Source organism: Camelus dromedarius, chromosome 9, assembly GCF_036321535.1.
Source record: "Camelus dromedarius isolate mCamDro1 chromosome 9, mCamDro1.pat, whole genome shotgun sequence".
NCBI classification, from domain to species: Eukaryota; Metazoa; Chordata; class Mammalia; order Artiodactyla; family Camelidae; genus Camelus; species Camelus dromedarius.
The window spans coordinates 71,874,078-71,899,542 of record NC_087444.1 but is presented as its reverse complement, the minus strand read 5'-3'; the positions used below and the strand labels follow the sequence as shown (position 1 = coordinate 71,899,542).

Sequence of the window (25,465 nt, the reverse complement as noted above, 5' to 3'; positions counted from 1 at the left end):
CAGCCTGAGTGCTGGGAAGGCTTCCCAGAAGAGGCCCTGGCAGTGTGATACCCAGAGGATGAAGAGGTACAGGAGGACCAGTGGTGTTCTAGGCAACAGAGCTGCACATGCAAAGGCTCTGAAGTGGGGATTTATGGGACTGTCAGAAGTAGGGTGTGACCAGAGCACAGAGCCCCAGCGGCAGACCTGCCCTGAACAGGGCCTTGCAGGTAGAGCTAGGTGAGGACGAGCTGGGGGTCTATCCTGAGGGCACAGAAGCCCTTGGGTTGTGGGAGCACTGAGCAGGAGAGGGACAGGGTTGGAACTACACTTAGATCTCTGGCTGCCCTGTGGATTATCAGAGGAGACAAGATGCGAGTTTAGTGCAGAGGCTTCTAAAAGGTGAGCAATCCTGGTTCCACCCATTTTCCTGATGATTATCTTACTGCCCTAGAACAGTTTGCTTCCCAGGCCCAGCTCCCTTCTGTGTCTGCCCCGCAAGAAGGGCCACTGTGGGTGGGAGGGGAATGGAGGGGTGTGGGCCAGCCTGATCTTCACCCCCTGCCCTTTTAGAGGTGGCAGCGCCCTGGACCGAGGAGACAGTGAAGCAGTGTTTGTACCTCTACCTGGCCCTCCTGCCTCAGAACCACAAGCTGATCCACGAGCTGGCAGCCGTGTACACTGAAGCCATCGCTGACATCAAGAGGACAGTGCTGAGGGTCATCGAACAGCCGGTGAGGCCCCTGAGCCCACCAGTCCCTGCCTACCCACAGGCAGGGCTGAATCCCCAACGCCAGCCATTCCCCTGGTATCTTCTCCGTGTGTGCTAAGTACCAACGGTTGTCACCCCAGGCTGAGCAACTCCAGCTTGTGGGTAGTCCCCAACTGCTCATGAGAAGACAGCCAGGTAGCCCTGCAGTTTAGAGCCTAGAGTTGGACAGATCTGGGTTCACATTCCACCTGTCACTTTCTCAACTGCGTGAACTTGCATCCTTCAGTAAAAATGAGGACAATAATTCAGTCCCCTAAGCTTGTTGGAGGGATTCTGTGAATTTGTGCGTGTAAACCTCTGTGTCATTGTTATCATTTATGAGCTGTCTTTCCCCTGCCTGGCTGACAGGAATCTTTAGTTGCCTAAGTCCCCCCTGATCCTCTCTGAAGCCACAGGGTCACCCATGAGAGAAGCAACTCACTTACAAACTGGCCCCTGAAATTCAGAATGTCTGCCCTTCCAATTTGCAGCTGGATTTGAAACTGTTTTTTTTTTTATATCTAATCCTGACATTTTTTTTATCACTGAAAAATTTCAACATAAACAAAAGGAGAAAGTGTGCTATGTTAATTCCCACGTACCTGCCACCCACACATATTCAGTGGTGTCCTCACCAGTGACATGGGGATGATAGGCTCATTGCGAGGAGGAAGCAGATTCTTCTCCCCACTTTACGGATGAGCCCACCGGACTGTGAGCTCCTCAAGGGGTAAGGCTGTCCCTTCCACTCTTGACTATAAAGTTGTATTGGGCAGAGGAAGGCATGAACCCTTGAAGCCTGACCCTCCGCTCCCTGTGTTTAGCACTCGTGGCAGGTGCGGGGAAGGCTGTAGAAGCAGCAGCAGCTCAAGCCCTGATCTGAGCAAGCAGCCGAGCTGGGGCCCTAGCTGTCACAGAGCGGGTGGGCAGGTGCCTAAAGAAGCCAGAAAAGTCTTCACTGAGGAACTGAAGGACAGGTCGGGCTTTAAAGGTCAGGTTGGGTCAGAGACAACAGAGGAAAGGCAGAGCCTGCCAAATAGGGCAGCGCTGGTGAAGGCTCGGGAGCTGCGGTGAGTCTGTGTCCCAGTGAGATTGGGTGGAAGAAGCCAAGATGCTTCTCAACCCTCCCCCACCTTCCCCAGATTTCTCCTGCTTCTCTGAACTCTGTCACCAGTTCTTTTTCCCCCATTTTATTGAGATGTAATGACATATAACATTATATTAGTTTAAGGTATAGAACATGATGATTTGATCTGTGTGTATATATTGTGAAGCGATCATTACAGTAAGTTTAATTGACATCCATGTCACATAGTTAATGATTTTCTTCTAATGAGAACTTTTAAGATCTATTCTATCACTAGTTCTAACACCAGAATCCTAGCATCCCCCCAGCCACCCTGCCCCCAACACCTAGGCCTCCCCAAGCTCTCAGCCTGGGCCCCTCATCCTCCCCACATCGCTCAGCCCTTTCCCTGGGCTTCCCTGTCATCCCTCTCTGCCTCTAGATCCGAGGAATGGGCATGAACTCGCCAGAGCTGCTCTTGCTGGTGGAAAACTGTCCCAAGGGGGCAGAGACACTGGTCACACGATGTCTGCACAGCCTCACGGACAAAGGTGCCCCCTGGGACCCCACCTTTCATCCTTTTCCTCCACCACCTAGGTCTTCCCTAGTTCTCCTTCCCAGAACCTGGGGATCAGCTGCTGGGTCCCCAGATGTTGGGCCTCTCGTGAGTCTCTCCCCATCCTTGGGCTTCAGTTTCTCCATCTGGAACAGTATTGCTAAATGCATTTGAGAAACCAAAGGCCAAGGATTTCTGCTCTGAAATGGAGTTGTCCCTCCACTCCCCTCTCACACACCCACCACTGTTTCTTCTCCCTCTTGGTGCTCACCCCCACCCCACCGCCCCCAACACCTGTGCCTCCTGCTTATTTTTCTATCTGCAGTCCCACCCTCCCCAGAGCTGGTGAAGCGGGTCAGGGATCTCTACCACAAGCGACTGCCAGACGTCCGCTTCCTCATCCCTGTGCTCAATGGGCTGGAAAAGGTATGGAGCTGGATGCCTGGATGCCCCCACTGATGAGGACACGGCAGGGCAGGGACAGGGAGGAGGTAGGCACCCAGGTGCCCATGTCAGATGCTATGAGCACATTCTGGGGCTTGTCTGCGTCAATCTCAATCTGCCTGGTCCTCCTCTGACCTCAAGCAAGCCACACCCCTCTCTGAGCCTCAGTTTCTTCATCTGTCAAGTGAGTGTCACAGTGATCCAACCTCTAGGCCTACAAGAGTGCCCTGAGGCCTAAATGAAATCACAGAGGCAGCACTGTTCCCAACGTAGGAAGTACCTCACCTTGAGCATGTACTTCCCCTGCCCAGGTCTTGTTCCTAACAGGCTATGGGACCTTGGGTGAGCCTCCATCTCCTCCACTTGCAGGAGGAGTCATCAAGCTGGCCCAGGGGACGTGTGATGTGAAGGGGGTTCAGATTGGGGGTGATGAGGCTGGGGCTCAATCAGGCCCAGTGAGTTAGGGAAGTTCAGCCTTGAGGGACCAGGAGTGAGAGGGGGAAAGTATTGGAGGGGCTTGGTGAGGCTGGAGTTTGCCCTCACCTCCCCCGGGGGAGCAGTGGGGAGGTTTGTCTGAAGGGGGTTGGGGGGTGTGTCTGACCTGCCTCGCCTGTTCTTGTAGAAAGAAGTGATCCAGGCCCTGCCAAAGCTCATCAAACTCAACCCCATAGTGGTGAAAGAGGTCTTCAACCGCCTGCTGGGCACCCAGCATGGTAGGTGATTCGCTGTCCTCCCCACCAGGGGCCAGCTCAGCCCTGGTCCTATTTCCCTCCCCTGGGCTCCCTGTGCCCCAGTTCCCCTAGGAGACCCCACCTCAGGTGGCCAGGCAGGAGGAAGGGGTCCCAGAGGTGAGATGCAGAATGCTGGTGGGGGAGACTGTGTGGTGCTGCTACCTTGAGAGTGGGAATGGGGGCTCATGCTCTCTGGGCCACCATCCAGCTTTGGCGACATCTGAACATCTGTCCCAGAGCTCCCAAGCCACCCTCCTGTGATACATAGATGATGGTTTCATCCACAGCGGGGGCACAATTGTGGAACTGAGGTCTGACTCTAAAAGTGTCTTTCCTTCTAGGACCTAACTACTCTCCAGTCTCCCTAAGGCACGGGCTCCACTCCTGCCCTTCCTCAGCTCTTGCCTGAACCCCTCAAGCTGTGGCTGAGGGGCCTTTTGTTTAATCTGGTCAAAAAGAAAGAAAACTTTTAATTTGGAAGATTACCAAGTGGCAAAGGGTCGATTCCTCATCCCTGACCCCAGTGGTTGGAGCTCGGGAGGGTGGAGGCTGTTTCACACATAACCTGGTGATTTAAAACACACACACACGGGAGTGTCTGCGACCCGCAAAACAGCACCAGAAGAGTGCCATCTCTTCCCAGCCTCCTCCACTGTAGCATTCAGTCCGAGTACTGTTTTCAAGTCTGTTGCTTGGTCCCAGCCTGTCCTGTCCAGCAAGTTCCTCTGAGCATCTGTGCTGTACTGGGGACCCGTGTTGAGCTCCTCCTAGCCCTCCTTGTGGGTGCACAGCCCGGGGAAGGGTTGGGGGGTGTGCGGAGAGCAGCTGAATCACAATCAGATGTTGCCCTAACAAGGGTAGGAACCCAGTGCTGGGGAGAAGGAAAGCAAGATGAAGGCCTCTGGTGGTGAAGGATCGCTTTCCAGCTGCTGCCTCATTCAGGCCCCTCCTTTTGTGTTCTCAGTCTCTTCTGCTCCTCTAGCCCTTTGTACCCCTAACCCCAGAGGGCACCTTGTCTTCATTCACTGCTCCCCCAATCTCGGGGACTTGGACCCACCTCTTCATTTAGGCCTCCAAACTGTCTCCCCCCTCTGCCCCCACTCCCACCTGCTGCAGGTGAAGGGAACTCGGCCTTGTCCCCCCTGAACCCTGGAGAGCTTCTGATCGCGTTACACAACATTGACTCGGCAAAGTGTGACATGAAGTCTATCATCAAAGGTGAGGCGCTCCCCCCACCCCCCTTAAGTAGCCTGGCCGCTGCGGACCTGGGGAAGAACCTCAGTCACCCACATGCCCCTGCTGGAATCTGCCAAGTCGGAGAGTGTGCCACCTGCAGCCCCATCTCAGTGCTCCGGACTCCCACCTCATTCCTTTCCCTCCCTCCCTCCTGTCCTTCCTCCTCCCTCCCTCCTTCCATCTAAGGAACTGATGCACCTATTGTGCACTAGCACAGAGTAGTCCCCCAGAAAGGTGGGGAGCCCCTCCCTTCCCAGCCTCGGCCTGAGGAACGAAGGAAGCGGAGTCCTTGGCCAAGCAGGGCAGAGGCACAGCCGGCAGAGCAGACGGAGTGCACTAGGGCGGCTTGGACCAGGAGTCAGCCTGGGCTCCAGCTGAGACAGAAGAGCAGGCCTCCAGGCGGGGTACTCGGTGACAAAGTGGCCAGCTCACCACAATTAGCAGTTTCTTAATAGCTGCTGTTACTGTTTACCTAGCACTTTGAGCCAGGCTTTCCTAAGTGCCTTACAGGCCTGCCTGCCGATCCGCACCATTCTTTACCTGGTAAGTATGCTTGCTTCCATTTTGTAGACGAAATGGAGGTTCCAGAGAGGTTAAGTAACTTGCTCAGGGCCACACAGAAGCTAAGTGATGTAGTGGGGAAAAAAGTGAATCTGAAGTTGGGTGAACCTGAGTTGAAATCCCAGCTCTGCTGGTTCCTGCCGCATATGGCGTCGTTGAACCCAGGGCTGCCTCCGGTGGGAAGATCTCTCCCCCTCAGTGCTCCCCTCCACTTCCTCCCTACAGGAGGTTTTTAGTCCAGAAGCCATGCTTTCCCACGGAGGTGGAAGCCCTACTTTTCCCTGCTCTTCTCAGAAGACATCTGTCCCTTGCTCGCTCCTCTCTCGAAGAGCAGGGAGGCCTTTTCCCTCCTTGCCACCTAGTCTCATGTCTGGCCTGAAGTAGCTTCTTCAGTGACTTATTTCTTAGTATTCCTCTTCTTCTGAACAAATTCTCTCAGGAACTTTTAGGTCAGGAGAGAAGCTTAGGAAAATTTAAAACCCGCACTACAACTGAGAAGGAACTAAGGCTTCTAGTGGAAGCAATAAAGTGAAAAGGGTCTCAAAGCTGAGACTCCAGGAGTGGTCTTTTTACATGCCTTGGCCCCTTAGATGATCTCAGGAAAGTTATGAGCCCGTTCTCAGGGATGATACACTCACATGGGTTTGTGTACAGTTTGAGGGGATTCAAATTATGCTAGCATGGCCTGGTTCTGGCACTGCAGAGCTGAACCTGGCTGGATCTGGTGCTTAAGGGGAGGGGGCCTGGTCAGAAGATGAGGTCAGTCTAAAACCATGTAGGCCCTGCCCACCCTCACCACCCCACTGTAGCCCATTCATGGACTGAGGTTTAGTCCCTGATCTTACACACAGGAACCAAGGCCCAGGGAGGAAAAGGGCCTTAACCATAGGCAGCCAGTGGCCAGGCCCCTGGAGATGTCAGCAAGGCCTGGCCTTTAGAACCCCGCCTGTTTTCTTCCTGCAAACCCAGGCCCACGTGGAGCCTCTGTACTGCTGAGCTCCCAGCTGCCCTTCGTCTGGTCTCCCTACTAGCTCTTCATCCCCAGCACACAATCTAGTCAGTTCCCAGAGCATGCTGCTCTGCTCAGGCACCAGCAGTTTTCTCAATTGCACTGCTAACCCTACTCGACCCTAAAAGCTCCAGATCCAAAGTGTAGTCCTATTTTGTGCACCATTGGAATCCCCAGTATCTGACAGTATAAGCAGTCATTTCTGGCATTTAGTCTCCCCTTAAACCATCCTTTCTCTGGTGAATTTTTCTGTAACTAGACCTGTCCAGTGGTCTGGTCCAGCAATTTAGAAAACTCACTGAGCACCTCTGCTCAACCCTGTGCTGGGTGGTGCTGAGGACACAGCAGGGATGGAGAAAGCCCTGGCCCTGCCCTCCTGGGGCTCACAGGCCATCCCCAGAGTAACAGTCCAGAGTGAACAGGGCTGTGGGACATTAGGGAGCGCCCCCTAGAGGAGGAGACACCTGAGCTGAGACCACAGAAGAATGAGTAGGGGTGAGGTAGCAGGAGAGATGATACAGAGAAGGAAAGAACATTTGTAGGGGCCGAGAAATATGCTAGCATGGCCTGGTTCTGGAACTGCAGAGCTCACCCTGGCTGGATGTGATCTGGGGAGGGGGGCCTCGTCAAGAGATGAGGTCAGGCTATAACCGTGTAGGCCCTGCTCACGTGGAATCTCTCTCAGGCCAGTTCAGATTTGGACTTGCTCTCTAGAGGGCCCATGGGAGGTACAGGGTCAGGTTGAGCTTTTGAAAGTCCCTTCCGGCTGATGTATGGAGGGTGGATTAGAGGGGTGGCTGGGAGGCCCTGAAGGAGGCTGGGGCAGAGCTGAGCGGGAGGAGAGGGAAGAGGGTTGAGTTTGGAGACTTTTAGGCAGAGCAGACAGGAGCCAGTGACTACCTAGAAGGGAGGAGGAGGGACATCCTTGGTTTCTGGTGGGTCCTCTTGCACTTTTCTCACCTTCTACACTCCTGCCTAGATACCTGCCCTACCCTACCTCCAGCCTCCTCCCTGCCTGTCTACCTGTAATGCCTTCATCCTCCCTCTTTTCCTGATAGGAGCGCCCCCACCTCCCATTCCTTATAGGCACACACCTCTGTCCTCCATTAGCCTCTCAAGGATTGGGGGCCTCTCTTCTGGCTCAATAAAGACTTCCTGGTTGACAGACTCACATGGCAAGTGGTGTTTGGGGAAGAAGGGGTTCAGAGGCAGTTCCTGGGTTCTCCCCACTAGCACAATGGATTGGAGCACCACCAATCCCACAGATTTCAGGGTATCACAACCCACTCTTGAGGGAACAGACCCCCAAGGCCTGCCCTGGTCTTCCTGCCTTTGTGGGTGCTTGTGCTGTGCCAGACCTCCTTGGGCCCTTCCTGGCACTGGGTGCTGAGCTAGGGAGTTCACCATATGCCCAGGCTTCCTCCTGCTGCCCCTCCCTCATTGCTCTGTGGACTGCGTCCCCTACATAACCCCAGGCCTCATGACACCCTCTCACCAGCTCAAGCCCTTATACACTGGGTCAAGAGTGGGCAATCTCTTGACCAGCCAGCTGGTGGAGGACTCTCCTGTCCCCTATGGGATTGCTTATGGACATCAGAGTTTCCTTCCCTCTCCACTAGGAGTGGAGGTGCCACCCTAGTCAAGCCAGAATGTATCCCCAGGGGTTGGCAACATGTCTTTCCCACCTTATCCTTTCTGGGGGTTGTCCCCAAAGAGAGAGGGCCAGGGTCTTCCCACTCTGCCCAGTGGGGCTTCCAGGAGCTGGACATGTCTTTTCCCTTGGACTGAGTTCCCAAGCTTTCCAAAGACCAGGCCACAGTGCCCCCTCGGAAAGAGACCTGCTGGCTGGGGGTAATTTGTCTTGCCTAGAGCTTTAGGAAGTCAGGGCTGGGTCTCTCATACTGGCAGATGAAGGGGCTGAGGCTCTCTAAGGGTGGTGGGGCTCCCACCTCCCAAGGGGCAGCTGGGCAAAGAGGACAGGCCCACTTTCCGCCTCCTCGCAGCCACCAACCTGTGCTTTGCGGAGCGGAACGTGTACACATCGGAGGTGCTGGCCGTGGTGATGCAGCAGCTGATGGAGCAGAGTCCCCTGCCCATGCTGCTCATGAGGACCGTCATCCAGTCCCTGACCATGTACCCCCGCCTGGGGGGCTTCGTCATGAACATCCTGTCCCGCCTCATCATGAAGCAGGTAACCCACCCCTGACCACCCCAGTCTCCCAAGCAGTGGACCGCAGCAGGACACACTTCAGACAGACTTGAAGCAAAACCCCAGGCTTTTCCAACAGGCATGGCCTCCCTGATGGAGCCACCATGCAGAGAGCAAGCTCTACCAGGACGGCCAGCTTCTTTGCCCTGCCCTCTGCTGAGAGTACTGTCCTCTGGGGGTCACTAAGTCAGGACAGCTACAGGGGGGTAGTGTGATGAGTGAGGGCTGTTGGGTGGTAGGAGCAAGTAGTAGACTTCATGGAGTACACATCCCAGGAGAGGCATGGCTGCCCCTTGCCCCACCCCCACCCCCCCGCACCATTATGCACCCAGCCAGGATGCATACTAGATCTGAAGGATGGTCCCACTTTTCAAGAGAAGCTGGAGACGGTTTTAGAAATAACCAGGATGAAACAAAAAACAACGCATCCACAAGCCTTCAGGCTGGATTCAACCCACAGGTTGCCACTTTGCAACATCTGGCTTAGAGGTTAAGTGTGGATTCAGACATACCTGGGTTCAGATGTCGGCTCTGCCCCTTGGACCCTGGACAATTCCCTGCACCTCCCTGGGCCTCCTGTGTTTAGCAGGGCTAATGTCGCCCTCTTGAGGCTGCTGTGAGAATGAAATGAGGCTGTGCCATCTTGGCAAGGTCTTTCTCCCAGCTTCTGGGTTGGCTGGCTGCCTGCAGGCCCCCTCACGACTGCTCCCTCCCTGCCTGGTTCAGGTGTGGAAGTATCCCAAGGTGTGGGAGGGCTTCATCAAATGCTGTCAGCGCACCAAGCCCCAGAGCTTCCAGGTCATCCTGCAGCTCCCACCCCAGCAGCTGGGTGCCGTCTTTGACAAGTGCCCAGAGCTCCGGGAGCCGCTGCTGGCCCACGTCCGCTCCTTCACTCCCCACCAGGTACCCCAGGGTGTGGGGTGGGTGGCCCCATGGGTTCAGCCCTTGGGGACTGTATGGAGGTGGGCAGAGGGGAGCCCTACACTGCCAGGAAGGTCTGGGGCTCTGGAGGGTCAGGGACACCAAGGGTCTGGGAGGGGGCGTCCCTGAGTCATAGCTCTCCATGGCACTGCCATCCTGCTCTTCCCCTAGCAAGCACACATCCCCAACTCCATCATGACCATCCTGGAGGCCAGCGGCAAGCAGGAGCCAGAGACTAAGGAAACACCTGCCGGGCCCCTGGAAGAGGTGAGGGCTTGCAGCCCCCTTCCCAAGCCAGAGAGGCCCCACCCCCTCCTCTGGACCCACTCTACGAATGTCTGTGGACGTTCCTTCTAAAGGGAATGGGGGTGGGGAGACAGCTGCCTCTTACTCCCTGCCCACTCTACCATCTGCCTTCGGATGGTTACTGTCTTCTTTCCCACCATCCTCAAGGGAGCAGCTTGGGTTCTAGGTCCCACCCATCTCTGAGCTTGTGTGTGTCCCTGCCTACCCCTAGGATGACTTAGAGCCCCTGGCTCTGGCACCACCCCCGGCCCCCCGGCCCCCTCAAGACCTGATCGGCCTGCGGCTGGCCCAGGAGAAGGCCTTAAAGCGGCAGCTGGAGGAGGAACAGAAGCTGAAGCCTGGGGGTGTGGGAGCCCCCTCCTCGTCCTCCTCGTTGTCCTCTTCCTCAGCCCGGCCAGGCCCTCCCCAGCCCGAGGAAGCCATTGATTTCCGGGAGGAGGGGCCTGAGTGTGAGACCCCGGCCATTTTTATCAGCATGGATGATGACTCGGGGCTGACGGAGGCTGCACTGCTGGACTCTAGTCTTGAGGGACCCCTACCTAAGGTAGGGGTGACAACAACAGAGCAACAGAAGACGAGAAAAGTCAGGGATCTGGGGTTGCGTGTGCTCAAGGTGGGGGAGGAGGGAAGGTATGGCCGAAAGAAATATTGGAGGTGGGACCACGCTGTCTTTGACAGACTCCCCGTTCTCCTGTCAACAGGAAGTGGCAGCGGGCGGATTGATTTCAAAGGAGGAGCGGAGCCCCCAGACCCTCACCCCTGCCGGAGAAGACACCCTAAAGACCCCCAGCCCCACCGCGGAGGAAGCCGGGGAACCTGAGACCAAGGGGAACAGCTGACGGGGCTTGGTGGGGAAGGGGAGTGGGACTGGGAGCTCAGGGAGGGCGGGGCAGGGCTTTGCCTTCAAAATAAATAAAAACAAAAACCGCTAGTCTAGGGCATGGGTGCAGTCTCTCGTCTGTGCCTCCGTGTCAGCTGTGGGGCTTTGCGGTAGCCAGTAGGTGCACCCGGGAGCCCCCTGGAAGACTGAAAGCCGCTCGAGCGTCGGGCCGCGCCTGCGCGGAAACCAGCTCCTTGGCCCCGGCATCCCCGCGCGCCCTCCCCTGGTAACGGCCCGCCCCTTCCCTCCTTAGAAACCAGCGCGGATAGATGCGAAACGGGCGACTGGTCTGGCCTGCCTATCTGCAAGCCTTCCTCCTAGAAGTCTGTGATCCCTTCTGAACTATGGGGGACCCACCGCCCAACCCTGACTCCCCTTCTCAGCCGACCTCCAGCCGTAGGAATTCCCAGCTCTCTGAGCGGTGGCGCAGTCAGGAACAGCCTCGACCCCAGCCCACGGTTCCCTACGAGGTGCAGCAAACACCCCCTGACGCCCAGATCCCGCGCAGCAGTCAGGAGGTCGTGTCGAGCCAGACCAACCTCCGAGGCTGGTCCCAAAGGGCCAGCCTGACCCAAAATGAGAACTTGATGTTCCAGGCTGAAGAAGCCCAGTTGGGTGGCATAGAGTACTCTTCCCTGAATACGGGCTTTCCCTCAGAGATACAGCCCCAACCTTATCTGAGCGAAGGCAGGTTCCAGGTCACCCGCGATGCCAGCCTCATGCTGCAGCAGCTACAGCAGGGTGAAGGCAACCTATTCCAGCAGCTGGAGGCTGCCTACCAGGAGCCCGGGGCCAACCTCTTGGGCCAGTTCACCATGTACCAGAGAGACCTGCAGTTCGGCCAGAGCGCAGAGCATGGGCCCTACTTGAGGGATGATCCTGCCCTCCAGTTCTCGCCCTCCGAGCTAGGCTTCATGCCTTTCAGCATGGAGATGCCGGAGCCAGAACCTCGGGAGCTGGCTGTGCAGAACGCCAAGGCCTACCTCCTGCAGACCAGCGTCAACTGCGACCTCAGCCTGTGAGAGGGGAGCCCAGGAGTGGGGAGGGGCGGGACCCAGGTAGGGGAGACCCCAGCCAAGGCCGTACCTCAGGTCTGGGGTCTCCTCAGTCAGACAAGGGATTACTCCTCATTGATAACCAGTGGCTACTTGGGGGGGCATCTAACTCGGACTAGGAGTCAAGTCAGGGGATAAACAGCAGCAGCTAGTGTTTACTTGCCAGATGTGCCAGCACTTCATGTATGCACATCTGGTTCTCATAGCTGCGATGAGAATAGGACCACCTGTTCCTATTTTATAGGGGAGGAAACTGAGACACAGAGAAATTGGTCCCATGTTCAAATTAACACAGCTAGGATGTGTCAGAGCCAGGATTTCAACACAAGTGACTTGGCTTCTGAGGCCCTGTTATCCACAAGTTTCCTGCCTGGGGAAGGTACTTGCCAGGGCCACTCAGCTGCAGTCATAACACACCTTTCAGCCCCCCATCACATCCTCAAGAAGCTGACACTTTAATGGATAATAAGTATAATAGATGATAAAGTGATGATAAGAGCTAAGGTGAGCTAAGGCAGAGTAAGGGGGGGATAGGGAGCACATGTTAAGTAGTGTGAGATCAGGGAAGGCCTCTCTGAGGAAGTGACATTTGATCAGGGACCTGAAGGAGGTGAGAGAGAGCACCCTGAAGGTAACTGGAGGAAGAGGGGTCTAGATATAGGACACTGTGAGCTTAAAGGCTTTGAAGCTTGCTGTGTTTGAGGAACAGGAAGGAGGCTGGTATGACTGGAACCAAGGGAGGAAGGAGAGTGAGGGAAGATGAGGTTGGAGAAGTAAGAGGTCTTGCTAAAGCATAAAGCTGACCCCTATCCCTCCTATGCTCAGAGCTTGCCATGGCTCACCAATGCCCTCAGGATAAGGTTCATGCTCCTCATAACAGCTTCAAGGCCCTATATAATTCAGTCCCTTCTTGCTTTCAAACTTCATCTCTAGTCAGCTCCTCCTTCAGATCCTAGAATGTAGTCAGAATTAACCTCCAGCTCTTCCCCTATAAAACCCAGCCTTCAGGAACTTCAAGGTCCCTCATTGAAAAGCCCTGTACTCTCACTTCTGATCCTTCCCAATTCAATGTTGGCTCCCCAACCCTGCCACACCCAAGACTGCTGCCAAAGGGTTTGCACACTGGAGAGAGTTAGACATACACACTTTGAAATCAAGCCAACCTGGCTTTAAATCCTGGCCATGCTACCCTGTCTGACCTCATGAGCTCAACTTTTCTAAGCCTCAGTTTCCTCATCTGGAGAGTGGGGATCATAATTGTTCCTCAGATGTATGATGGTGGTGAGAAATCAACATGCTCTCAAGTGCTCAGCATACCTGACTCAGGTCAATGGAAGCCACTACAATACTGTTATCACTCTGGCTTCTTTTCCTCCCACAACCTGTCTCCCTCCCTCTACTCCAGCCACACTAACCTCCTCAGTGCTCCTCCAATATGCCAGGCACACCCTCAGCTCAAGGCCTCACACTCCATTCTCAAATACATCATCTGCAAACCATGGTAGTTTTGCTTCTTTCTTCCTAATCCTTTTACCATTTCTTTCTTTTTCATGTCAGATTGCATTGGCTGGGAACTTCACTGCAATATTATAACTCAGTGGTGAAAGAAGGCATCTTCATTCCCAGTCTCATAGGGGAAATATTCCGTCTTTTCACCATTGTGTTTGGTGTGTGCTGCAGGTTACTTGTGGCTACCCTTTATTGAGATTATGAAAAGTTACCTTCTATTCCTAGTTTGCTAGGTTTTTAAAGAGCATGAAAGGGTGTTGAATGTTATCAGTTTCTCTGCACCTGTTGAAGTGATCTTACATACCTCATCTACCGTGTTAATGTGATGAATTAAATTTTTTTCCTATTTTTCTAATATCAGTCCAGTCTTGGTATTCCTGCTGTTAGCCAATTTAATCATGGTGTGTTGTCCTTTTGAGAATGCTGGATGCCATTTGCTAATATTTTGCTTAGGATTTCAGCATCTACATTTCTAAATGAGATTGGCATAGAATGTCCCTTTCTCCTAGTTTCCTTGAGTTTTGGTATCAAGATTATGTTAAACTCATAGAATGTCTCAGGGCCTATGCATCTGCTTTTCCCTCTGACTGAAACACTCTTCCCTCCAATATTTGCGTGGTTTGCCCCCTCATTGAATGAGAGCATTCAAATCTCAGCTTAAAAGTCACCTCAGTGAAGCTGTCCCAGGCCTCCCTATTTAAAACTGCAAACCATCTCCTATCTCTGGCATTCCCAATCCCCATTCCCTGCTTTATTTGTCTTCAAATAAATTACCACCCCCAGCACACTATATATTTTGCACATTTGGTTAATATCTGTCTCTCACCAAAATGTCAGCTCCACTAGGGCAAGGACCTTTTCTCTCCCCTACTGTGTCCCCAGCACCAGGCAAAGGGCCAGACACACAGCAGCGAGCTCAGTAAGCTGAGTGAGTGATCCCCCCACCTCCCACTCCCCTCTGCGGGAGGCAGGTATGAGCACCTGGTGAACCTGCTGACCAAGATCCTGAACCAGCGGCCAGAGAACCCCTTGTTCCTCCTGGAGTCACTGAACCGCACCACGCAATGGGAGTGGTTCCACCCCAAGTTGGACACACTTCGGGACGACCCGGAGATGCAGCCCATCTATGAGATGGCTGAGAGGCAGAAGGCGCTGTTTGGCGGGAGCGGAGGCGGCGAGGGTGAACAGGAGATGGAGGAGGAGGTGGTGAGTGAATCAGTGGGGAGGGGTACGCGGTGGGGAGAGCAGTGACCCAGGCTCAGGCAGCCCGTGCTAATGCCTGGAGGTGAGGGAATGCACAGCATCACCCTGAAACATGTGATTTCAATTTTGTGGGGGAGGAGGGGCCAGGGACCAGGTCACAGAGAGCTTTGAACGCCAGGCTAAGGGGCTTGGGCTTTTTTCTGAGGCCACTGGAGTGCCATGGGAGGGCTTGATGCAAAGAAAAAGTTGGTCAGTTCTGCTTTGTAGAAAGTGGACTCCAGCACCACAGGGAGATGGAGCCTGGTTTCTCCTACCACGTCTTACTCCTCCCTTCTGAAAAAAAACTGCTTTACAGATGTTTTCTGTGAAACCCACTACCTCCTGGCGTCTCTCAACACTGAATTTGCCCCCTACCCCCCAACTCACTTTCCCCTTTTGCAAGCTGAGACCTGACTCATTAACATTCCACTATGAATATTTCATTCCACGATTCTGTTTCCAGCACTGGATGACTGCTTAAAATTTGGGTGAAGTGTTCTTTCACTCGTTCAAGAAACATTTGTTGAGAACTCTGTTTATGATCATTCTGATACCTCCTAGGCCCCCTGCTAAGAGCTTTAGGAGTGTGGTCTGTTTCATCCCTGAAACAACCTTGTAAGGCAAGTGCCATTTATTATTTCTATTTGTGACAGAAGGACTTAGAGGGCTCGAAGCTAGAAAAGAGACAGGATTAGGAAGGCAGGACTATGTCTTCCAAAGCCTGGTCTAAAACCTCGGCCATCTCTGCGGATGCTGTTGGTCTGGGCTCGTATCTTATGTTTCTGAAATTCTAGGATTCTGACGACAGTGGGGTGGGATAGTGGGAGAAACCGGAACGACAGTTTGACCAAGGAATGAGCACTTCAGTGAGCAGAGTGCAGGTGGGAATCCAAGTCACATTATAACAAAGAACAGTTTTACCTGAGAATACGGTTTTAAATTTCAGATCAGCAATTTCTCCTCGGAAGTTCCCACCCCCTTAGAACTGCACCTTTCCTCTGCGACACCTCCAGGTCGCACGCACCTCCACCTAACGCAAGCCCCTGACGGCCCCGCCTCCTTAGAACGCTTTGCCTCTAGAGGCTCCACCCCCTTAGAACCCCTCAACTGTCGACGCCCCGCCCCCTTGAAATTCAATCCTAAGGGAGACACCGCCCTCTTCAAATATTTAGCCCCTGGAGGCCCCACCCCCTTAGAACTTGGAGGTGGAGTTTTTAATATGCGGTCTGTAGAAGGGCAAAATTGTGGGCGTTTGTGGCCTATGCTTGTTTCTAGGAAGAGATTCAAATCCGTGATTCAGCGTTTTGTATTTACTTTTCTGTCTTAATGGAGGAAGGGCTCTCATTTCTCTCATTTTCTATTTCTTCCAAATGGAAAGAATGTCTACTTCTTCCATGATCCCCAACAACATTTGTAGAAAAACTCATTCTTTCCCCTCTTTGAAAATGTCACCTCTACCATTTATTTACCCCTGTACTGACTCAGGTTCATTTCTGGGTTCTCTATTTTGTGCCTTGCTCTGTAGATGGCTGTCTGCATTAGGACTCTTGTGTTTGCTGTGTACAACCTCTGCATAGCGGGTTTGGCTGTTACAGCATAAGGTTCCCCATCACTGCACATCTGTTTTGGAAAGTTCCTGACTATTCTCACATTTACAGTTTTTTTGGGGGGGTAATTGTTTTATTTATTAATTATTATTACATTTTTTTGTGTGTGGAGGTACTGGGGATTGAACCCAGGATCTCGTGCATGTTAAGCATGTGCTCTACCACTGAGCTGTACCACCCCCACATTTAGTTTTAAACTAACTTTAGTGTTACTGTGTCATATTCCAAAAACTAACACCTTACTGTTCTTGTTTGACACACTTTAAGACAGGAAGTAGATGTCAAAGAAATGAAGACAAGTAGCTTAGACAAGACAGAAGTCTTTCTCACACCTAATAGGTGCAAGCAGTCCAGGGCTGACAAGGTGGATCCCCAGTGAAGGGGCACTGAAGGCTGTCTTCTTCCCACACTCCCCACCCTCTCACTACCCCCCACCCACCCAAACCAAGAAAGCAGTTTTCAGCATCACAGAAGCTTGGGCATAAATCCCATCTTTGGCCAATACAGTCAGAGTCAGTAAGGCTCACTTTTGGCTGCAAGTGCTTGATTAAAATGGCCCAAGCAGTTCAGCAAAACACATCATTACTTCAGCTTTACCAAGAGTGGGTAGAGTTGCGGCAGGATCTTTGTGAGATCATGAAGAATCCTGGCTCTTCCGTCTCGTCTGTTCTGCCTTCATCATGTTGACTTTTGGTCTTTGAATTTGTCACTTTATGCTTGTAAAATGGCTGCTGAAGCCTCAGATATCATATCCCCACACCAGCACCCCAAAAATGGAGGGGGGAGCTCTTCCCTATGTGTCCCTTTTTTTTTTTAAATCAAGAATGCCAAAGTTTTCCTGGAGCCTCTCAGAAAACCTCTGCTTGTATCTTCTTGGCCAGATTGGGTCATGTGACCACTCCTGGCTGCAAGGAAAGTGACTGTGGAGCTTCTCCAGCCTGGGGAAGGCAACCAGTAGAGAAGGGGGTTGAGGATAGTGCCAGCTCAGTGGGCTGCCAATGACTGATTGCACTGAACCTAAGGGCAGGAATAAATGTAGCTGATCCCCAGGCCAACCTGGCATTCAGGTGCCCATATTTCACCTCTGCTTCTCTCTCCTCCCCTACCTCCTCCACCACACAGTATACAGCCACCCCACAGCTGCTGAATTATTTTCTTTTTAAATTCCTTCCAGTTGCCACCGGGAAATCTTTTCTCCCAGATCACAGATAGGATCTTCCTGGAAGCTGGCAGAAAGGGGAAGGAAGATTCTGGCTGCCATTCACAGAGGAGTTATAGAGTGGAGGCTAAGAATATGGCCTCTGGAGCCAGACCAGCCTCGGTTCAAACCCAGCCATAACAAAGAAGTAATTGCTAGGCAGGGTGATGACGGCTGTACTCTCTCTCCACCTAGTTCCAAATTGCAGAGGGAGAGAAGCAGAGTCTGATCTGCCATTTTGGGACAGTTGTCCCCACCTGCTCCAATCAACAGTGGCTGGAAGGGTAGGGTGATGTCATTTAAACATGGCTGGTCAGGCCATGCCATTGCCGTCGATGGAGGGACGTTCCCAGAAAGAGGGTGATGTCCATCGACTATGAGCCAGGCACACACCCTAGAGAGGGTTTCCTATGATCTGTCTCTTATCTTCCTTCCTGGCTGCCAGGAGAAGTCTTGGGATTAAGTTTTGACTCTGCCCCCTTGGTTGCTGGTGGCAACATCAATGAGGCAAACAAGCTTTGGCATTGTGTTTAAGGTTGAGAGAAACTGCCAGGATCACTTGTAAAAATTACGATTCTCCTCCTGTATCGTATTTGTCAGGGTGGATCCTGTCGAGCTGAGATCACAAACAGCCCAGCCATCTCAGTGGCTTAATGCCACACAGCTTATTTCTCGCTCACACCACTGGCCCATCCAGGCTTGGCAAGAGGGCTTGGCTCATCAGTCACTTGAGATGGAGGATGACAGAGGTGCCACTGTGACCCAGGCTCCCCCCGCTGCAGAGCAGGAGAAAGAGGGCATAGCAACCCCCACACGGGTTCTTCCAGCTTCTGCCTTCAAGTGGTCAGAGCAAGCGATATGAAAGTGGTGGGGGTGGGGTGCAAAGCATACCTTCCGGTGGAGAGGGACTTCAAACTCTTGTGAAGCCCAAAGCAGTCCAGCAGGCCTAGGGAAAAGATGCAGTAATTGTTCCCGTTAACACTGTGTTCACAAAGGGAGCTTTAAAAAAAAAATGAGAATACAGTACATAGGAAAAACCTCAGTGCGCTTGCCACCAAACCTCCTACATCAACTGGTACAATTTAAACGTCATTGTTCCTTTACACACTTACCCCTACATCTCACTGGCCAGAACTGGGTTACAGAGCAGTTGAACTCTCTGGACTCTAGAACTGAGTCAGGCTGCGGAGCAGGGCTTCAGCCTTCCTCCCCCGTGCCCTCCACCCCGCCCTCTGCAGGCTGAGACAGCGGTGCCCAACATCATGGAGAAGGCTTTCTACTTCGAACAGGCTGGTGTGGGCCTGGGCTCAGACGAGAGTTTCCGCATCTTCATGGCCCTGAAGCAGCTAGTGGAGCAGCAGCCCATCCTTACCTGCCGATTCTGGGGCAAGATCCTGGGGCTCAGTCGCAGCTACCTGGTGGCCGAGGTGGAATTTCGGGAGGGGGAGGAGGAGGGGGAGGAGGAGGAGATGGAGGAGATGATGGAGGGTGGCGACGTCATAGAGACACACGGCGAGGAGGAGGGCGAGGAGGAGGAGAAGATCCCCGACGTCATCCCCAAGCCCACGTGGAAGCCGCCACCTGCCATCCCCAAGGAAGAGAGCCGCTCCGGCGCCAACAAGTACCTGTATTTTGTGTGCAATGAGCCGGGCCAGCCTTGGGCGCGACTGCCCCACGTCACGCCTATCCAGATCGTGCAGGCCCGCAAGATCAAGAAGTTCTTCACGGGCTACCTGGATGCCCCGGTCATCAGCTACCCACCCTTCCCAGGCAATGAGGCCAACTACCTGCGCGCCCAGATCGCCCGCATCTCGGCCGCCACACAAATCAGCCCCCTCGGCTTCTACCAGTTTGGCGAGGAGGAGGGCGACGAGGAAGAGGAAGGCGGTGCTGGGCGAGACTCGTATGAGGAGAACCCAGACTTTGACGGAATCCCGGTTCTCGAGCTGGTGGACTCCATGGCCAACTGGGTGCACCACACGCAGCACATCCTGCCGCAGGTGAGCACCGGACTCCAGCCTCCCCACCGGTTGTAGAACCAGGTGTGACCCCAAAATAATGATATTAAACACCTGCTCACTGCTAGGCATCCATTCCATCATTCATTCAACAGATACTGGTTGACAATCCCCTGTTAGAAATCTTTGGGGCCAGATGCATCCTGGAATTCTGAATTTTTCAGATCCTAAAAAGGTGACACAGTGCATATGCCATATGTTATGCAGCACCTCAAGCAGGGGCTAGGGCTACAGCCCGGGTTCAAAGGCATCATTATTCCTGCAGCAAAACTGACTAGCCTCTCATCAGTTGGGCCAGGGTTGTTGCCAAATGACTTATGGAAAAACTTTTGGTTTTCAAAGCTTTTCAGATTTTGAAATTGTGCGTGAGAGATTGCAGACCTGCATTTATCGAGTGGCTAGTGTGTCTGAACTTTACATACATTTATTTATTTATTCCAGGAAGCACCTGCTGTGGAATTTTTTATTCATTCATTCATTCACTCAGTAAACATTGATTGACTTCACAATGTTTTACTGAAACCAAATAACTCCTTTTGAGATTGGTACAACAATCATTCCCATTTCACAGTTGCTGAAACTGAAGTCTGCTATATGCTGTGCCCTTAGGCTCATTCATTCATTCAACAAACATTTATCGGCTCTTCAGGACCTCAGGCAACCCAACAACAATGCGATGTCAGAGGCATCCATGATACACCCATTTCACAGATGAGCAAACAGAGGATCATATGGGCTCCACCAGGGCAGCAATGTGGGGGGTCTCTTTTCTCAAGGATATCTCCCCAGCACCTAGAGTAGTGCCTGTGTATAGTAGGTGCTCCTCAAATATACAATTAATGACTGACTGAATGAGTGAATGGATGCACACATGGAGGCCAAGAGCCAGCCAGAGACAGGAGTCCCCATCTCACTGTAACAGCCCATCTTCCCCCTACCTACCTCCACCTGTACTTCTACCCGCACCTGGGTCCCTGAGAACAGAACCAGTCCACAGTGTCCTGCCTGGCCCTTTACCTCCTCCCAGGGTGCAGGCCAGGCTCTGCCCTCCCCAGGGGTGCCACCTGACCTCCTCCCCATTTCTAGGGCCGCTGCACTTGGGTGAACCCATTGCAGAAGACAGAGGAGGAGGAGGAGCTGGGGGAGGAGGAAGAGAAGGCAGATGAGGGAATGGAGGAGGTGGAGCAGGAGGTCGGGCCCCCGCTGCTGACGCCACTCTCTGAAGATGCAGGTAACTGTCCTCACCTCACACACCGCCAGCTCTGGTGGAGGCTGGGAGAAAGGGAGGGGCAGCAAGACTGTGGCAAGGCGGGGAGAGGGGCACCTCTCTGAGCCTCAGTTATATTCTCATCTATAAAATGGGCATCCCGTGGGGCTACAGGATGTGCCGATCTTATAAACTGTGTCTGGCAGGTGGCAATGGCCCAGATGGTGTGATATGGTCTTTTGAGTCCCATATGGGCTTGGGGAGAGAGAGAGAGATGGCTAGGGAGGCCTCCTCAGGGGAAGCAGGACTTGAGCTGGGTTTTAGAAGACTGGACAGGAATTTCCTGAGACTGGGACCTCAGGCACCTGGAGGAAGGAAGAGGGAGAGGCTGAGAGTGGGCGAGTGCATGGAATCTGGATATGGACCCAGATTTCCACAAGCCCAGAGCCTATGCTCTGCCCTGTGATGCCTGGTTCAAACCTATGGCCAACCTAGAAGGAGAATCCCAGTAGCTCCCCTGTCAGGGGGCCTCAGGGTTCACTGTCACCCTGCAAAGGAGGTAAGTGTCTCCACCTTGCCTAGCCTCTGACCTCCCTGGTGCTCTCTGCTCCCCGACAGAAATCATGCACATGTCACCCTGGACCGCCCGCCTGTCCTGCAGCCTCAGCCCCCAGTACTCCGTGGCCGTCGTGCGCTCCAACCTCTGGCCAGGGGCCTGTGCCTACGCCAGTGGCAAGTAGGTCTTCTCCTAGTTCCTCCCAGCAGAGGGCACCCCCACAACTTCATCAGGGACAGAATGGGTGGAGCAACTCACCTGGGTGGGCAGAGATTGGGACGACTCCCTTGGCGAAGCCCCCAGGGCCTGAACTCCTCACTCAGCTCCCAGGGGTTCCATTAGGGCTAAAATGAGAAATCCCAGACCAAGAGTGTGTGAGCCCCTTGAGGGGGACGGTAGAACTCAGTGGTAAAGCTCATGCTTAGCATGCTCCAGGTCCTGGGTGCAATCCCCAGCACCTCCATTAAATAAACAAACCTAATTACCTCCCCCCTTTCCCCCCAAAAAAACTATTTTAAAAAAAGTGTGTGAGACCCTTGGATGAAAGAATGGAGGATCAGAAAGGGGAAGGAACTGACTCAGGGACACACAGCATGTGCAGGATTCAAACTTGGCTATATGATCCCTAGGCCCAGGCTTTCCTGCTATATGAGTCATGGAGCCAGACAGGACTGAGATGTCCCCTTTTGGGTGGTCCTGACAGGGCAGAGTCTTATCTCTGGGGAAGCTGACTCCTTCCCCTGGACATTTCTTCCAATTTGAAGAGTCTTCTGCGGGCAGAAATCTTCCCCACCAGGATCTTCCACCAGTTGTTCTCAAAAGATTGGCAGGCCAAAGTCACGCCCACATCCTCCCACCCTCAGCTCCAAACTCCAAACAAGTCCCTCAGCCTCCCACCAGGCACCTCCCAGCCTGTCTGCCTAGCCACCCGAGAGCGCAGCCTGCTGCAGTGGGGCATGCACTTACCAGCTCTGTCCGCCAGATGGCATGACGGCTGTTCATAGCTTTTCCTTTCCGCTCACACTTGCACTGTGTTCCCTACTACAATTCACAGCCAGGGTGGGATTTCACATCATCTTGATAATTTAACCATATTCTTGGCAATTGTTTTTCTAACCTCCAGAAGCATGGAGAGGCATGCTTGCTTTTGCCAACGCCCTTCTTCTGGCCACAGTCAGATCTTAAGGGGATCGAGGAAGGATTCCTGGGAAAAACAGCCTTGAACTGAAATCTTTGGGGAAAGAAAGAAGTAACTGGGGTTTTACTGTCTGGCACAGGGAACTATCTTCAATAGCTTGTAATAACCTATAATGAAAGAGAATATGAAAAAGACTATATATATATATATATATATATATATATATATATATATATATATATATATGTAACTAAATCACTATGCTGTGCACCTGAAACTAACACAACATTGTAAATCAACTATACTTCAATTTAAAAATAAACAAAATAAAATAAAAATAAATAAATGGGGAGAAGTAACTAGGCAGAAGGACATTCTAGGCCAGAACTTCCCAAACTGTGAGTAAGTAGGACTTACCGGGGGGTCTGGTTAAAGCACAGATTCCAGTCGGGTTGGTCTGGATTGGAGCCCAAGATTCTCCCTTCCTAGCAAGTGCAACCTCCCAGGAACCAGGGCAGACAGAGGTCGGGGGCTTCCAAGGAAGCAGTGTGTTTGAAGGCTCCAAGGAAGGCCTGGAGGGAAACGATTCTCTAGGGAGTAGCAAGGCTGGGATAATAAGGTCAGATCCAAACTACTCCCCATGGCGGGCTCTCCATCCTTCTCTCTCTCTCTCTCCCCTTGGCTCTGCCACTCTCCCTGTCTCTCAGTCCCCTCCCTTTCCTCCCATTTACGCCTCTTTCCTTCTCCCCTTAAAATTCCGGGGAGAGGTCAATTGGTGGGGCTAGGACCCAACCAATTCTGTCCTTTTCTCCTCTAGAATGTAGGCACCACGGCAGGAATTCTTGTCTAATCTATTCACTGCTAGGTGCTTACTTCTAGACAAGTGCTGGCCAATGTAAATAAAATACAAGCCACATATGTCATTTAAAATTTTCTAGTAGCCACATTCAAGAAATAAAAATAAACAGGCAAAATTCATTTAATAATATATTTTATTTAACCCCAACTATCCTAAATATTCTCAGGAAAACAATAATGTAAAAATTATTAACAAGCTAATTTACTTTTCTTTTTCATGAGTCTTTGGAATCTGGGGTGAAGTTTATTTTACACTTATAGCACATCTCAATTTGGGTGCTAAATTTTCATCAGAAATGCTTGACTTGTATTCAGATTTTACAACATTTACAGTTGAAAAAGTAGATTCATGTATTCAGGTTGTCCATGTATTCAGAGATACTTAGATGTTTTCCAATAAGTGAAGTATCAGTTTTATTGTTTAAATTAATTAAAATTAAATAAAATCCGTTCCATCCAACACATTCTTTTCAAGAGCACATGGAGTATATCCAGGACAGCCCGAATGCTCAGCCATAAAATGAGTCTCAATCAATTTTTAAGGATTGCTCATACAAAATATCTTCTCTGACCACACTGGAATGAAATTAGAAACCAATAATAACAAGGAAATTTTGGAAATTCCCAGGTATGTAAAAATTAAACAACATACTCCTAAATAATCAATGGGTCAAAGAAGAAATCACAAGTGAAATTTGAAAACTGAATAAAATCAGAAGTTGAGTTCTCCAATCTCGCTAGCCAGATTTCAAGAGCTCTACAGCTCCATGTGCTGTCAGTGCAGCTCTAGACGCGACCTTGCCCTTAGCAGATGGTCGGCAGATATTGAAAAAACAAATGAACAGAGAAACCTGGTGGGCACATTTCACTCTACCACCCCCAACTTTGCAGTCATGCTATGCCCATGCTGGGGCCCACCTTTAAAAAAAGTCTAGGCTGGGGTCTTTGGGGGAGGATTTTCCAGCATCTCTCTGCCCCTCCAGGAAGTTTGAGAACATCTACATCGGCTGGGGCCACAAGTACAGTCCTGAGAACTTCAACCCGCCCCTGCCAGCCCCTATTCAGCAAGAGTACCCCAGCGGCCCAGAGATCATGGAGATGAGTGACCCTACAGTGGAGGAGGAGCAGGCCCTCAAGGCTGCCCAAGAGCAAGTGTTGGCAGCCTCGGAGGAAGAGGAGGAGGATGAGGATGAAGATGAGGACGAGGACCAGGATGACTGAAGCTCCATAGCCCCCTTCCTCAAGCAGGTAGATAGCAGGTTTTCCCTTAAACATAGTTTTGTTTTTTCACTGTTGGTTTGTTTTCTGCCCCTAGAGGACAGGGGTAGAAGAGGAAGACAGCTGCTCTAAATAAAATTTCCCCAGGGCATTCCAGCAGGATCACTCATTTCTTCACTTCATTTGTTGACATGGCTTCTAAATCAGGACTGCGGCACTTGGCTGGGAACACAGATGTTGCCCAGCATAGTCTCTTCCATCTGTTCATTTTTTTATTCATCTGGCCAGCAAACAACTATTGAAGTGCCTCCTGTCTGCCCAGCCCTGTGCTGGGGACACAGAGGTGACCAAGTGGCCCCAGATCTGCTTTCCTGGGGCTCATACTCCACAGGAGACACAGGTGAAGGAGCCCAAAGGACTGGCAGAGCTCCTGAGATAGCTTGTAAAAGAAATGGAAGAGTGGAAAAGGTATTCCAATTAGAGGGAACAGGATGTGCAAAGGGAGAGTGCCCAAGGGCAAGAGAGAGTGATGTGTTGGGGTAGATTCTCAAACCTCACTTTGGGGACATGGTGTGAGGAGTCAGTGGTGAGAGATGAGGCTGGAAAGGGAAGTTGGCAGGAGCAGATTACTCAGGGCTTAACTTTGTCCTGAGAACACTTGTGAGGCCACAGATTGTATTCGTGCCCTGAACATGTATCCATGCTTTAGAAAGATTTCTCTAGATGCCAAGTGGAGGGTAGACAGAGGGGTGAAACAGGATCTGGAAGAGCAGAGACAAAACTGATGAAGGAAGGGCCTAAGCAGGAGAAGAGGAGTTTAGACCAGGATGTGCAGAGGAATGGACTGGAAAAGACGAGTTTAAGTGACAGAATGCAAAAGACTTGGGGACTGGAATCAGAGAGTGAAGGAAAGTGGCAGAAATCTAGGGAGACACCGAGGTCTGCAGCCTGGGTGACTGGAGGGGATGGCAGTGCTGACCCTAAGATGGGGATAGAGAAGAGGGGCAGGATTTGGAGTAAGATGTCAATTTCATCACAAGACTTGTTGAGTGTGAAATGCTTCTGGGACATTCTGGTGACAAATCTGGGAGGTGACTGAATAAGTGGGTCAGGGGAAGATCTGTGATGAGGGCAGGGTGGCTTCAGGAGAAGTGACAGCCCCACTGCTCCTCAGGGGGCTGCTGAGATCAGAAAGAGTTTTGGGGTTACT

General features: G+C 52.2%; 2 protein-coding genes across 2 annotated transcripts in view; both read left to right on the top strand.

Moving 5' to 3' along the window:
• Positions 1-10,672, top strand: part of SYMPK (symplekin scaffold protein) — a 34,054-nt gene extending 23,382 nt beyond the window's left edge. Inside the window, exons 18-27 of the mRNA XM_010987574.3 lie at positions 553-713; positions 2,239-2,347; positions 2,678-2,778; positions 3,419-3,509; positions 4,644-4,745; positions 8,337-8,524; positions 9,269-9,445; positions 9,635-9,730; positions 9,981-10,313; positions 10,471-10,672. Of these exons, the coding sequence (XP_010985876.2) occupies positions 553-713; positions 2,239-2,347; positions 2,678-2,778; positions 3,419-3,509; positions 4,644-4,745; positions 8,337-8,524; positions 9,269-9,445; positions 9,635-9,730; positions 9,981-10,313; positions 10,471-10,608 (1,496 nt within the window). The 3' untranslated portion in view covers positions 10,609-10,672. The remainder of the gene's footprint in view (positions 1-552; positions 714-2,238; positions 2,348-2,677; positions 2,779-3,418; positions 3,510-4,643; positions 4,746-8,336; positions 8,525-9,268; positions 9,446-9,634; positions 9,731-9,980; positions 10,314-10,470) is intronic.
• A 321-nt stretch (positions 10,673-10,993) lies between these two features.
• On the top strand, positions 10,994-24,406 carry RSPH6A (radial spoke head 6 homolog A). The gene is made up of 6 exons (XM_010987619.3): positions 10,994-11,667; positions 14,185-14,419; positions 18,499-19,260; positions 20,365-20,509; positions 21,104-21,221; positions 24,021-24,406. The coding sequence occupies exons 1-6, from the start codon at positions 10,994-10,996 to the stop codon at positions 24,256-24,258; spliced, it is 2,172 nt and encodes a 723-aa protein (XP_010985921.1). The 3' UTR covers positions 24,259-24,406.
• Positions 24,407-25,465: the final 1,059 nt, after the last annotated feature.